At 44.5% G+C, this 16,125-nt stretch overlaps 1 protein-coding gene across 1 annotated transcript in view; it reads right to left on the bottom strand.

Moving 5' to 3' along the window:
* CSMD2 (CUB and Sushi multiple domains 2) overlaps positions 1 to 16,125 on the bottom strand; it is a 325,249-nt gene that overhangs the window by 151,386 nt on the left and 157,738 nt on the right. Inside the window, exon 12 of the mRNA XM_069972975.1 lies at positions 7,368 to 7,506. Coding sequence (XP_069829076.1) covers positions 7,368 to 7,506 — 139 coding nt within the window. The remainder of the gene's footprint in view (positions 1 to 7,367; positions 7,507 to 16,125) is intronic.

Below are 16,125 nucleotides of genomic sequence, written 5' to 3'. Positions count from 1 at the left end.
AATAAAAAGAACAAGAAAAACGTGAAATGAAAAGGTGTATTCAAATGTTTGGCTAGTGCTGTAGGCATATCGTATGGGATTTTCTTAGTATAGAGAAGCAGCTTAATTCAAGTGACTGGAGATGTGCAGCAGGATGTAAGGCTAAATCAGTGGGGCTGTCACTTTATCATCAATATTGGTATAGAATCCCCACCAATCATAAAGTATTAGTAAAGCATTAGCCTAATGATTAGTGTTGAGTGAGCACTTAAAGGGAACCAATCAGCCAATTGGGTTGTTATTGTTCCCTGGAGTCATCTATAAAGCTCCTGTGCAGCCCGCAGCACGAACCGACCACAGCTGAAGTTTTATTCCCCAGCAGAGACAGGAAGGTAGTCATATGGGTGTCTTCTGCCCATGTCTAGTCATTGCTCTCTGCTTGTCAATCATCCCCACTGAGCGTGCTGACAGGCAGTGACTACACATGGGCGGGGAGCCACCCAGATGACTACCTGCTCGCCTATGCCTGCTGAATGCCTGGGAAATAAAACTTCATTTTCTTCCATATAAAGCAGTACATGTTGCGGGCTGCACATGAGCTTTATACAGTTCTCCATGGGACAATATCAGCCCAATTGGGCTGAATGGTTTCCTTTAAATGCTCAAGTGTTCACTACTCAAGTTGAGCATTTTTCAATGCCCGAGTGTTAATACCAATGAACCTCACATTGTAACGCCCGGAGTAGTGGATCCACTGGACCGGCACCAGCGATGGCACAAACCTCACCAGGGAGCGGAGTCTAAGGGGCCGCTGGTTTTCACCAGAGCCCGCCGCAAGGCGGGATGGACTTGCTGCGGCAGGCGACCCCCAGGTCGCTACCCCTGGCTTGGTTGCTGGTGTCGGCAGGCGAGGCGTGGCAGGAGATGGCACAGGCAATAGTCTGCAGATGAGAGAGCACGTGACAGGCTGGACACAGGAACAGGTGGAGTGACAGGGGAACAGGAACCAGGAACAGGGACTAGGGACCAGGTAACGGACAGGACACAGGAACAACAGGGAGCTGGGCCAAACGCTATGGGAAGCATGTAGAGGCTCCAACACAGGGGACAGGGCATGCTGGGATTTATAGGGGAGTGATTGGTGCAACTACCAATTAGGAGCGCACTGCCCCTTTAAATCTGAGACAGCCGGCGCGCGCGCGCCCTAGGAGGCGGGGACGCGCGCGCCGGCCGGCACAGCGAGAGACAGGAGCGTGGAGAGGTGAGGCGCCCCCCGGGGCCGAACGTGTAGCAGCGCCGGGTCCCTGCACCGGGACCCCGGCAGCTGCATGAGACGGGGGGAGGTCGCGGCGGCGGCCCGGAGCATGGGACGCCGCCGCGGCCGTGACAGTACCCCCCCCCTTTGGCCTCCCCCTCTTTCTAACCTGCAGGAACCTTTTGATGAGATCTTGGTCCAGGATGTTAGCCTCGGGTTCCCAGGACCTCTCCTCAGGACCAAAACCTTTCCAGTCCACCAGGAAGAACCTTCTCCCTCTGACAGTCTTCATGGCCAGAATGTCCTTAACAGCGTAGACGTCGTCAGAGACGGCTTGAGGAGCAGAGAACGAAGATCTATCGGAGAACCGGTTCAGGACCACTGGTTTTAAGAGGGAAACATGGAAGGAGTTCGGAATCCGCATAGTGGGGGGTAGGCGGAGTTTGTAGGTGACAGGGTTGATGCGTCTTAGCACCGAGAAAGGACCGAGGAATCGAGGACCCAACTTGTAGCTGGGGATCTTGAGTCTGACATATTTGGCCGAGAGCCAGACTTTGTCACCTGGGAGAAAATTCTTGGCAGGTCTCCTCTTCTTATCAGCCTGGTCCTTCATGCGTTCAGAGGCTTTGAGTAAGGACTGTCGAGTTTGTTCCCAGATCGATTGCAGGTCAGATAACAACTCCTCCACGGCTGGGACTTCAGAGGATGGAGAGAGAGGCAGAGGAGGACGAGGATGATGTCCGTAGACCACATAGAAAGGGGACTTGCCTGTGGAAGTCGAGTCCAAGTGGTTATAAGAGAATTCTGCCCATGGGAGTAGATCGGACCAGTTGTCTTGGCGGCTTGAAACAAAATGGCGTAGGTAGTTACCCAGAATCTGATTGACTCTCTCCACTTGCCCGTTGGTTTGAGGATGATAGGCCGATGAGAAGTCCAGCTTCACGTGGAGTTGCGAGCATAGGGCACGCCAAAATTTAGAGACAAATTGAGAGCCTCGGTCGGACACAATGTGAAGAGGAAGTCCATGCAGGCGAAAGATGTGTCGGAAGAACAACTGAGCCAGACGAGGAGCAGAGGGCAGACCAGGAAGGGCCACGAAGTGAGCCATTTTAGAAAAGCGGTCCGTCACCACCCAAATAACTGTATTGCCCGCAGATGGAGGTAGGTCAGTGATGAAATCCATCCCAATGTGGTGCCAGGGATGATCCGGGACTGGCAAGGGCAATAGTAGGCCGGCAGGTCTTAGACGGGGAGATTTATTCCTGGCACAGACTGCACAGGAGGCCACAAAATCCTTGACATCCTGGAGTAGATTGGGCCACCAGTAGTGACGGGAGATCAATTGCCCGGTCTTTTGGGCTCCTGGATGCCCGGCTACCAAAGAGGAATGCCCCCACTTCAAGATGCGTTTACGGAGTGCGGGGCGCACATAAGTCTTCCCGGGAGGCAGACTCTGCAGAGCAGAAGTGGCAACTGGTACTAGGCGGTCGGGAGGTATTATGTGACGAGGAGATTCCTCTTGCCCCATGACATCGGATGCTCGGGATAATGCATCGGCCTTTAGATTCTTCTCGGCTGGACGGAAGTGGATGGTATAGTTGAACCGAGAGAAGAAGAGGGACCACCGAGCCTGCCTGGGATTGAGGCGTTGAGCCGATTGGAGGTAGAGGAGGTTCTTGTGGTCCGTGTAGATGTTAACCGGGTGTTTAGCCCCCTCTAATAGATGACGCCACTCCTCCAGTGCCAACTTAATGGCCAGGAGTTCACGATCCCCAATGGTATAGTTCCTCTCGGCAGGGGAGAAAGTCTTAGAGAAGAACCCACAGGTTCTGGTCTTGCCTGATGTGTCCCTTTGCGAGAGAACGGCTCCTGCGCCCACAGAAGAAGCATCGACCTCGAGAGAAAACGGCCTGGAAACATCCGGGCGGACTAGGGCAGGAGCGGAGGCAAAGGCAGACTTGAGGCTATTGAAGGCTTGTTCGGCCTCTGGAGGCCAACGTCTGGGGTCCGCCTTCTTTTTAGTGAGAGCCACAATGGGTGCGACCAGGGTAGAGAAGTGAGGGATGAATTGCCGGTAATAGTTGGCGAAGCCCAGGAAACGTTGGATAGCTCTAAGTCCCACCGGGCGTGGCCATTGAAGGACAGCTGCGAGCTTGGCTGGATCCATTTGTAGGCCCTGATCGGAGACGATATAGCCAAGAAATGGAAGACTGCGCTGATGGAAAACACACTTCTCAAGCTTGGCGTATAGATGATTGGCCCGTAGTCTTCGTAGAACCTGACGCACTTGTGCCACATGAGTCTGCTGGTCCGGGGAGAAGACCAAAATGTCGTCCAAATAAACAATGACGCAGACATAGAGGAGGTCTCGGAAGATATCGTTCACGAATTCCTGGAAGACCGCTGGGGCATTGCATAGGCCGAATGGCATGACCAGATATTCGTAGTGCCCATCCCTGGTGTTGAAAGCGGTCTTCCATTCGTCTCCCTTACGAATTCGGACCAAGTTATACGCTCCCCTGAGATCCAGCTTGGAGAAGATCTTTGCTCCACGAAGACGGTCGAATAGTTCCGGAATAAGCGGAAGAGGATAGCGGTTTTTAACGGTCACCTTATTTAAACCCCGATAGTCTATGCATGGGCGGAGGGAACCGTCCTTCTTCTGAACAAAGAAAAATCCGGCGCCAGCTGGAGACGTGGATTTGCGGATGAAGCCCTTTTGTAAGTTCTCCTGGATGTAGGAGGACATGGCCTCAGTCTCGGGCACAGAGAGAGGGTATACTCGGCCACGTGGAGGAGAAGCCCCAGGAAGGAGGTCTATAGGGCAATCATAGGCCCGATGAGGTGGTAGTGAGTCCGCCTCCTTGGCCGAGAAAACATCGACAAAGTCTTGGTAGTCCTCCGGTAGCCCGGATAGAGGCTTGACACAAGCAGGTGACCTTGTAGAGCACTTGGGTTGAGGAGATCTCAGACACCGGTTATGACAGTCCTGACCCCAGCTGAGAACCTCCCCAGTTCTCCAGTCCAGCTTAGGGGTATGGATTTGCAGCCAAGGAAGCCCCAGCAGGAGGTTGGAAGAGGAATGGCGCAAGACATAGAAGGAGATCTTCTCCTGATGTAAGGCTCCCACCTGGAGGACTAGGGGTGCCGTCTGGCTGTACACCGCTTCGATAAGAACCTCCCCCGTAACCGAAGAGATAGACCGGGGTTGGGCTAGCTGGATCACGGGTAGCCGCCATCTTTGGACCAATGAAGCAGAGATGAAACTGCCAGCAGAGCCAGAGTCGATGAGGGCAGTCGTCTGGAAAACTTGCCCAGAGGGTGTCTGGATGGAGACGGGCATAGTCAACCTTGGAGAGGTGGCATTCACACCTAGGGAGGCCTCTCCCACCGGACCTAGGTGCGGGCGTTTCCCGGACGCTGAGGGCGTTGGGGACATCTCTGCCGATAGTGATCCGCGCCACCGCAATAGAGGCAGAGATTCTGGTCCAGTCGACGGTTCCTCTCATCAGTCGTCAGGCGAACACGTTCCACCTGCATAGGAACCTCTGGAAGCGACTGGGACATAGGAGCAACAGGATTCTGGAACACCGGTGCCAGCCGAGGATGGCGACGGGGCAGACTTAGACGCCGTCCTTGCCGGACCTCCTCCTCTCTCTCGGAAAACCTGGTGTAGACTCTGGTAGCCAGTAGAATAAGATCGTTCAAGGAGGTAGGCAGATCCCGGGCAGCGAGCACATCCTTCACTTGGCTGGACAGGCCCTTTTTAAAGGTGGCAATCAGCGCGGCCTCATTCCAGTCTAGTTCCGCAGCCAGGGTGCGGAACTGGATGGCGTAGTCACCAACGGAGGAAGTCCCTTGGGATAAATTGAGGAGAGCAGTCTCAGCCGAAGACGCACGGGCAGGTTCCTCAAAGACAGAGCGGAACTCGTCCAGGAAGATTCGAAAATTGGCAGCAACCGGATCATTACGGTCCCATAGTGGCGTGGCCCAGGCCAGAGCTCTTCCCTCCAATAGGCTGATAATGAAAGCCACTTTAGAGCGCTCGGTGGCAAACTGACTGCTTAAAAGTTCGATGTACATAGTGCATTGGGTCAGGAACCCTCTGCACAACTTGGGGTCACCTCCATATTTACTTGGGAGAGCCAGTCGTAGTTTTGAAGAGGCTGCCGGAGGTGATGACTGCTGAGCTGTGGTATGCTGTTGAACGGCTGCAGTCAGTTGTTGAATCAGCTGTGACTGTTGCTGAATCTGTTGAGCTTGTAGGGCGACCACTCGGGCTACCTCGCGGATATCAGGCACCTCGCCGAGATCCATGGTTGGAGCCTACTGTAACGCCCGGAGTAGTGGATCCACTGGACCGGCACCAGCGATGGCACAAACCTCACCAGGGAGCGGAGTCTAAGGGGCCGCTGGTTTTCACCAGAGCCCGCCGCAAGGCGGGATGGACTTGCTGCGGCAGGCGACCCCCAGGTCGCTACCCCTGGCTTGGTTGCTGGTGTCGGCAGGCGAGGCGTGGCAGGAGATGGCACAGGCAATAGTCTGCAGATGAGAGAGCACGTGACAGGCTGGACACAGGAACAGGTGGAGTGACAGGGGAACAGGAACCAGGAACAGGGACTAGGGACCAGGTAACGGACAGGACACAGGAACAACAGGGAGCTGGGCCAAACGCTATGGGAAGCATGTAGAGGCTCCAACACAGGGGACAGGGCATGCTGGGATTTATAGGGGAGTGATTGGTGCAACTACCAATTAGGAGCGCACTGCCCCTTTAAATCTGAGACAGCCGGCGCGCGCGCGCCCTAGGAGGCGGGGACGCGCGCGCCGGCCGGCACAGCGAGAGACAGGAGCGTGGAGAGGTGAGGCGCCCCCCGGGGCCGAACGTGTAGCAGCGCCGGGTCCCTGCACCGGGACCCCGGCAGCTGCATGAGACGGGGGGAGGTCGCGGCGGCGGCCCGGAGCATGGGACGCCGCCGCGGCCGTGACACACATAAGCAGAGTGAATAGCTTTTTTTGCTGTTTTACTATTGTAAAAACAAACAAACAAACAAACAAACAAAAAATAACTAATTATCTGTAAGGCTTTTACAGAAAAAAAATCTCCATGTACTAACCTCACACACACACACGAAAAAAACAGATCTATAAGACTATATTTAGTAGAATATCAGAGATCTTTTTTATTTAATTTTTATTTTTTGTATCATATCTATGGTTATTTTATATTTTGGAATTAAGCCTATAAAGTACAGAAATATCAATTCATCCAGAAGTTGTGGTAGTCCAGCACTTTTAATCTAACAGAGAACTTACTGATAGCAGCACAAGATTCAGAAAGACAGAGGCAGAGAACGAAATGTAGAAGTATAAATCCTTTACTATAGATGTCAAATCATTCTGCATTATTGATTATCCATCATCAATCAGATGCTGTTAATTCCAGATTAAACACGTTTTATTGTGCAGTTTTTTAACCTTTTAAATTTACTTTAACTTACTTAAAATGTCTCTACATTGAAAACGAATATATGGGAGAGATGAATCAAAAGTCTTGAAAGATGCACACATTAATGATTTGGAGAAACCTAAAAATGTTCTACCAGTTGTAATTCACTTTGGGTAGAAAAGACAAGGAAAATACGATAATAAGAACAAAAGGACCAGAGAGAGATCAATTAATATCTTCTTTTTATCTAATATATAGTGTAGTATTACAATTGATCTATTTGTAAAGATACATACAACAGTGTCCATTGTGTTTTTGTCCAAGTATAATATCTTTGTATTTGTAATTTTCTTTTTTATTCTTTTCTATAATATAATTCTATTCTGTTCTATAATATAAATGATATTACATGAACTTTTCTTTGTTACAGAGTTGTGGCTTGTATTGAATAAATCTTCAATTTTAGGTGAGCATGCTACCGTTTACCCAGGACACAATTACTTTACACAAGGATACACCCTCTTCTTTATCTTTTAAGTCATGTTTATGCCTCTTCTTTGAAAAAATATGTGACCAACGTTCATGTGCATGTGAAAGTCAGGAGAGACAACTGTTGGCCAGACGACAGTTATTGAAAATATACATCAAAGTCACTTTGGTCAGAGAATTAATGCCTTAACTTACTTGTCAAATGTGATTTTTATGGGGTATCCAGGTTGTGCTTCAAGAACCCAAACACAGTTCAAGGAGTCCTTGTAGAACCCAGGCCACCCAGGGGACAGAATCATCCCACTCGGAGCAGTCAGATGTCCACCACATGGGGCTGTTAGAAGAGATATAGATTATCATGAAAACATATGTTGTAAACTAAAAATACTTTTTAAGATCATTACAATACACAAGATATTTTCAATGAATGCAAAAGTAACCAATTTATGATATAAAATTGTAGCTATTAGGACATTTTTAACATGCACAGAACATCTTTCTACTCATGAGTATACTTTACTACTCTCAACTATTTAACAGTTTCCTGCTTTATACTCTCTTGTGTACACTATAAGGCTGGGTTCACACTATGTATATTTCAGGCTGTATTTGGTCCTCATGTCAGGTCCTCATAGCAACCAAAACCAGGAGTGGATTGAAAACCCAGAAAGGATCTGTTCACACAATGTTGAAATTGAGTGGATGGCCGCCATATAACGGTAAATAACTTCCATTATTTCAATATAACAGCCGTTGTTTTAAAATAACAGCAAATATTTGCCATTAAATGACGGCCATCCACTCAATTACAACATTATGTGAACAGATCCTTTCTGTGTTTTCAATCCACTCCTGGTTTTGGTTGCTATACAGCCTCACAAATACAGCCTCAAATATACATAGTGTGAACCCAGCCTAAACATGAATATTGTAGTTTGCTATTTATTTCAAAAGAATGAGGGAGATAGGCCACTGTGATGGCCCTATTACATGAAACGGTTATCAGCCTTATGTGGCTAATTACTGGCCATTTAGCCCCATAATTGTTTTGCTGCATGCTAGTGCATGCTTAAAGGTAACAATCAGCCTACATATACAATGTTGGTTTTTCGTGGTTTTTCAACATGCTGAAATATCCCGATTATGTCAATGACAGTCTGCTGCTTTTCGCTCCGTGCAATATTAGCGCCAGTAGCAGACCATGGCTGACTTCAAGAGGCAGCCTAAATGATCTACTGCTCCTCCCTACTCTGCCTTGCTTGCTGTCTGTGCATATACTAGCACAGACAGTGAGCCGGGAATGAGGGAGAAGAAAACTTCCTCTTTGTAATACCACCTTAAGACCCTCTTGGCAGATCTTACCTCCTTGTAAACAAGTACTTGTGCTTCTTGAAGTCCAAAAGCCCCCATATACATTAGATTAAAGTTGATGAAATTAAATGGGAAAAGTCCCCTACAACTTAGACCTTGACCTCTCACTGTGGATTAGCTCTACAGAAACAAAAATCTTCCATCAAGCCCGACCATTATCTCCATCAACATCCGGAGAACCCCTATACAGCTTAGATTGACAACTGAACTTACCATGAGTCATGCCTACTACTCATGGTAAGTTCAGTTGTCAATCTAAGCTGTATGGGGTTCTCCGGATGTTGATGGAGATAATGGTGGGCTTGATGGAAGATTTTTGTTTCGGTAGAGATAATTCACAGTGAGAGCGCTCACGCTATGGCTTAGCCTTCCCCTTACCGAAAAAAAAAGAAAACACAAGAACACTTGGCCGTGTACAACATTCTTGTGTATGGCAAAGACGGGAGCCGATCGGGAGATACAGTATAACTGATGGCCAAATGATTGTTCGGCCATCAGTTATCGAAGGTGTATGGGGACATTTAAAACCAAAACTATTGTTATTTGGTGAAATTTAACAAACAATTGTTGTAGTGGCCTAATTGCAGACTGTTGTTGTCTTAAAAGAAGATTGCTGTGTTTGAAATTTCCATCTGATAGTTGAACTAAAGATCTTTCATCCAGGTAAGGTAATCTGTTCACAAGAAGTTTTTTGGTCATTTGCTTGGTGCCATTGGTTATGTCCTGTACGACAAATTTGAAAATGTGTGACAGGTAATATGGACTAGAATATGTATGACTGTATCTGCAAAATGGTAACCATTTTTTTTACACAGTTGTTTAACCAACAACCTACTTCTATCTAATGTGTATGGCTACCTCAACTTTTTGATTTTGTTTCTCACTGATGTCAGATGTTGGCCACTTTGTCTTCCAGAGACGTAGAGACTTTAGAAGTATGAATAAACAGAAAGGCATAAAATGCAATAAACTGATTTTTTTTTTTTTAATCTTTATCTTTAACCGGCATACCGTTTAAAGGCAAAATGTAGATCTGTACAGTCTAGAAGGTTTCTCATTAGTTTAGCTGTAAATATATGAAGGCAGATTCATTACAAAGACCTGACGAGATATTCAACGTTATAAACTCTGCACCATCTCTAACTAATGCATAAAAAAAGTTTCACTTGGACTTGGCGAGAAGTCTTTAAAACATGATTTGATAGTGGCAACTTTTCCCGAAGGAGATCCTGTGATTTTCATTGTGTCCCTGTCGGTAATTATAGTTGCGAATTACAGGATGTGTGTAATGAAGAGTGCAACAAACATTGCTCAAGCTAAGATTTCTGTCTTCTGTTTTTCGCTCACCTTTTATAACCTTTCCGTTTGACGTATAAACAATGCTATTTTGGTAGTAGTAATTTCCAGTAATATCTGTTATTCAGCTAGAAGGTGCAAATCGTGTCTTTATTTTATGATCTTGTCTTAAAGGTTCCCACCTATTGGCAGGTTAAATACTGACCTGCCTCCCGCCTACACTATTTTATGTGCTGAGTATGAAGATCCTGTGGTGAAGAGTTATTCTTAGCCTGGTTTTATTCCTCTATGTTCTCCTTTACAATTGTTTTGTGCATTTGCAAACCTCTTGTGTACTGCTAAGTGTTTGTTTTTACAGCAGTTGGAAAGATACATCAGGACCAGGATTGTCAGCATTGAATTGGCTCTCATTCTAAAAAGTGATACGTAGGGCTACTGTATGATGCACAGTTGTCACTACATATTACTTTTAGTCTGTACTACTTAGTAGTAGACATAAGATGTAAGGTTCTGCTTGGATATATTTAGGTAACAGTATAATATACAAAATAAAAATATTTTCCGTAATGGTCTCCAAAAGAAAGTCAGCTGACTGCTAAACATCTCAAGTATATGGGGGCAGGACGTTAAGGAGAGAAGGATTGGTAATGTTAGATTTAAAACTACCAAATGAGTTTGTTCTTGTAGAAATACTTCATCATAGAAGCACCTATCTCATGTGTATAGCCAGCCTTAAAGCAAATGTATCAGTAGTACATCGCTTTATGTGTGTTTTATATCAGTTGACCGGTGCCGGCACGGGGAATACCTACCACATACCGATTCCCGAGCACGACGCTGGTTTATTACCGGGCATTGGCCGGACATGAAGCACTGAAGGTGGGCCGGCCGGCCCCAAGTGTAACAATCTGCTCTCCCCTCTGTGACACGGCTCCATTATAATCAATGGAGCCGCGTCACAGAGGGGAGATCGTCATACAGTGCTCCATGCACAACAATCAAGAGTCAGGACAGAAAGATGTCAGGCACACAGGCATAGGATCATAAGAAAAGAAGACAAGATCAAGCAGAGAGAGTACGGCAAGGCAAGTACACAGGGTTTATTATCTAACCAGAATGTACAGCACTCATAGAATTGCCACATAACTGCAAATGTGACCAGTATGGAGATAAAGGGCACCTTAAAGGGAAATTATGGATTTGGCCTTTTTGTTTTCAATCCATTCCCAGTCCCAATAAAAACTACTTATTTGCTTATGATATAGAAACCCTTTGCTCTGTTTTCTCCATGGCGCATGACCAGGCACATTAACATGCTGCATACTCTACTGACTCCTCAGCCCTGCAATGTGCATGTATGGAAGCAGCACATAGTAGATGGATCTATGAAGATGTGCATGAAGGGAGATCACTTGAAACATGGATTTATTGGGTAATAGACTTAATTGAAATATATATAAATGGGGAAAGTACAGGGGAAATAAAGGGTCCAAGGGTTTTAAGGGTCCCTTGAGCTGTGTGGCTAATAGGACCATCGATGGACCAAGTAAAGGAAAGGATGGCCAAGCATAACTGCACATGTGAATGCATTGCACTGACTACTGGAAAATGTACTTTTAGGAGAAATCTGAAACAACAGACACCATTTGAGCACTGGGACAATGGACAATTGGTCCATGATTAGGATCTGGATACTGTTACAGCCCATCACTTACAACATATTTTTAATAATTCATAGACTGGTACCAAACTACCAAATAATATCCTAATATGTAAGAGCCCCATTGGATAACAGGTCTATCTTTTTATTATAATTATCTTTATTTTTTTTTCTATGAAAACAACAGCCAATCAGTAGCAAGGCTAAAAGAGCCCCCACATTTCAGCCAGTAATGATAGAAAATAGACACTTCTTCCTTTGCCCCATATTGTAAATTTACTATTTATACTTTATTAGGATACAGTAATAAAGTGGAACCATAAAATGGCAAAAAAAATTATGAGCTACTGACCTCTGTTTTACAATAGGAGACTATAAACGGAAGGGGGAAATGTCAAAAGTATTGACAGGAAAGGGTTAATTGCAATTGCATTTTATAAGCCAGTTATGGGCTAGCAGGTCTCCAGGATAAGGTTAGCCAGTGTCAGTCTTCATTGGTGTGTGTATAAGTACCAATTAGTACAGGGTCATAATTGCAGAGCTCTATAATGTGTCAGTGATAATAGGTTATTAGTATCCTGCTCGTACTGTTAGATTCTTATTATCTGCATTGAATACAGATTTCCAGTATGACATCTCAACACCGTCCTTCCTTAGGCGCTTCAGGCCCCACAATGGACAGAACATTTACTACATGTAATAAAAAGGAAGATGCATACAGAAGGTTTTTTAATACATTATATTAATCCCTTTATTACCAATCAGGTTTTTCATTATTAATTCTGTGACTGATAAAGAGTTCTCCCTATGCAGAGTGGAAATAATTTTTATTATTCTCCAAAACCTAAATACAGTGGTACCTTGGTTTAAGAGTAACTTGAATTAAGAGTGTTTTGCAAGAAGAGCTCAAAGTTTTTCAAAATTGTAACTTAAGAGCATTGCTTTGGTTTAAGGGCTCCCTGTACTGGACGGGAGAGGGAGTGGGGGAGGGGCATGGCCTGCATAGCGTAGTCTACAGCACTCTACTCATGCCCAGGAAGTCTCCCTCACCTTCCAAATCATTGCAGATCCACTCCAGGCTGGGTCTTGATTCAGGGGACAGGACTGTGGAGGTAATCTCTTCATAGCTGTAACCCCTCTCTCACTGGACAGAGAGTGCTGCATGTATGTACACACATCTGCATCTTCTTCATGCTCTCTGCAGTCTCTGTCAGCCCTTGTGTTTCCCATCCTCTCCATTTCTGCTATAATGTGCCTGCACTTATACTCAGCCATTCACACTTCTGTAAAGAGTTTCTGTCACTGTCCTCCTGCACAGCTCTGTGATTCTCACTTCCTGATTGGTCCGTGCTGAACACATCCCTCCTCCACAGCTGTCATGTGACCACACAGACCTTTGACAGCAGCCCTGCTTCTCTATTCTAGCCTGTTAAACTACACTACTGTATTATGGGGATCTGCAGTTTCATCCTTTATCTACAAACTGCTGCTGTTTTTTCAGGTTTATGCACTTACTATACATTATAAACCACATGCTGATTTCTATACTGTACAGTAAATAATATGATCTGCCATAATCAACTGTTTCTAATTGTTTGTTTCATTAGTTTTACATGTTATTTAGAATAAAAAATCATTATTTTGGGGGTGTGGAACCAATTCTCTGCATTTCAGTGATTTCTTATGGGAAAATTTGCTTTGGTTTAGGAGTTATTTGGATTACAAGTGCGGTCCGAACGAATTATGCTCGGAATCCAAGACATCACTGTACATGGCCAGCTAACCATCTAAATAAGGGTGGAGAATGGAGACTGAGATGGAGTTGAGAGAGAGAGCCCTGTGGGATATAAAGGAAGCAACTAAAAAAGAAGAAAGTGTCAAACAGAGCAACTTTGAAAATTAAGAAGTGGCTGGAAGTATAGTGCACATAGCCGACACAAAACTGGACATTTACCAGGAGAATGCAACTATACCTGCCATTCATTTCTGGCTTAAGACATTCAATTTCATGTCACTCAATAGTCAATAGCTATTTTCTATGCTAGCCCCTTAGTGACCAGGCCAATTTTTGTCTTTGCACTTTAGTATTTTCCTTCTGGCTTCTAAAAAGCCACAGCTATTCAATTTTTCCATCTATAGACCCATATGAGGTCTTTGTATTTGCGACACCAATTGTACTTTATAATGACACTCTTTTTTCCATAAAATATTCTGTGAAACCAGGAAAAAAAAATCGAGAGGTAAAGTTTAAAAGTGAAATGCGGTTTTTAAATGGGAATGGGGTGGGTTTGGGAATGCTATTCGTCTTTACACCATTAACCATGTGGGAAAACTGACAAATTATCTAGGGTTTAAAATCTCTCTATTCTGACTTTAACATTTTTATCATTCATTCTGTAGAGATGTGTGATAGATCATTTTTTTTTTTTTACCATAGTTTTATTGGGTAACCCCTTCAGTGCTACAATTGCAACATTTAACTGTCAATGAAAGGAGCTAAGCTCCTATCACTGTCCGATTAGGACTCCCGCAACGTGACTGTAAGGGGCCCCATCATTTCCTCAGACTGCTGGAGGTCTCTTGCTTACCTCTCTGCAATCATCTCTGTGATCCTCTATTACAGTCTGCCACAGGCAGGTTCTATGTGAAGATAACACCGATCAATGCTATGCTATGGCATAACAGTGTTAGCAATGTAATGAATGAATGAATGTAATAGTCACCTAGGGGGGTTTAAAAAATTTAAAAAAAAAAAAAAAAAAAAAACATTTTAAAAAGTTTTTTTAAAATATGACATAGCCCCTCCCCAAATAAAAGTTTAAATTACCTTTTTTCCCATTTTATATATAAAACTCATAAAAATAAGAACACACACACACACACATATATATCCTAGTGTGCGTAACTGTCTGATCTAAAAAGATATAACAATAGTGTTCCTGTACAGTGAAAAAAAAACTAAAAAGAGCCAGAATTGCTTATTTTTTTGTTGGAAAAAAATAATAAAGAGCAATCAAAACAATCCCTTCTACATGAATGTGGTACCAATGAAAACTAGAGGTCGAGGCTAGAGATGAGCGAATCAGATTCCTTTTGTTTCATTCGAAACAAAACTGATCAGCACTCATCTTCCTCAGACTGAATGCTCCATGCAGAGGCAAATGCAAAAATGAAAACTGGCCTGGCCAAAATCCAGTGTGTCCTTAAGGGGTTAAGTAATAGGAAAATGGGGGATAACTTTTATTATGGAATGGATTTATTTATATACTAAAAAAAACTTTTTTTTTTTTTTTTTTTAAACACACTTTCTTAGTCCCCCCAGGAGACTTCTATAAGCAATACCATGATTGCTTATAGACATCAATGCAGTACCTATGTACAACAATAATCTATTATATCAAGTCTTCATTGCTTCAGCCTGCTTGAGATAAGCTGAACAATCACCGATGTCCGGCAGGCCGGGAGGGTTGTTCCTAGTGTCCAGTTACCCCACCTCTAGGGCTCAGCACTGCATACTGGCTGTTAGGCTCTCACTAGGACAAGAACTGAAATTCTCATTCGCCCTGAAATCTCAACTAAACAGGAAACCCCTATCCTATATAGGGTGTTGTGACAGGAGGTGAGGAGAATAGAGAAGGTAGCAGTGTGGAGAGGAGGCACCTGTGATTGGACAACATATAAACAGAGCTAAACCTTATCACATATACTGCAGCTGTGCACAGGGGGAGTGAGACACCTAGTGGCTGTAGTGGGAATCAAATCTGACATCACTTGGCGTGACACCTGAGAGAGTCACTTTACCTGGGTTGTATTACACTTAGGGAACCTCCTGTGGTGGGATACTACACTTATATGGTTGGGGCTCCATAAATTTCATCCCCTTCAGAAGTGCACAGTCCATGATTGTGGCGGCACATCCATGGGCCTCCTGCAATTACGGACCATGCATTATGGTCTCAATCATGCCTAAAAGTACATAGCCGTGCCTAGTGAAAAATAGAAAATTCACATAAGAATATAAAGAAATGTAAGAGAGTTCTATACTATAGTACACTACTGACTGGGTTTTAAAGTTTAAGGGGTCAAATAAAGGTTATCTTTTATTGGTGAATGGGAACCCCCCATTCAAAGGACTGTTTCTGTAATTATGGATGCACAGGTTTACTCTATCCCTTACTCTATCAACAGAACAACATTTGGACCCCCATTTATCTAATACGCACAGTAATGAACATAAATTAACACAGCAAATTACGTATTTTCATTCCACTGCATCAAACCATCACTAATTCAAACAAATGCAAATCTTCTCAGTCCTGCCTCATCTTTACCAAGACGATTCAGAAAGGATGGCTTTTAACTGGAAGGAAAAAAAATCTTTATGGGAAACTTAGTTCTAATGGCCATAGCTTAGCTTTGAAGCCTAATTCTGTGCATTTTTCACGACTCTTTGCTACAGATTAGTGTAAAGAAGATGTAAGTAATATGGAAAGCAAAGTATAAGAAAGGGGAGTATGTGACATTACACAGTATTTTCCTCTTTACCAGCTTGATCATATAGTAAAGCATAAAGACATTATGAATTTACATATGTTTAGCGTACCAAATTCAAAAATTCTATCCCAT

The sequence above is a fragment of the Dendropsophus ebraccatus genome, chromosome 5, assembly GCF_027789765.1.
Source record: "Dendropsophus ebraccatus isolate aDenEbr1 chromosome 5, aDenEbr1.pat, whole genome shotgun sequence".
Taxonomy (NCBI): Eukaryota; Metazoa; Chordata; class Amphibia; order Anura; family Hylidae; genus Dendropsophus; species Dendropsophus ebraccatus.
Note: the sequence above shows the minus strand (reverse complement) of the source record. Positions and strands in the feature narration are given on the sequence as shown.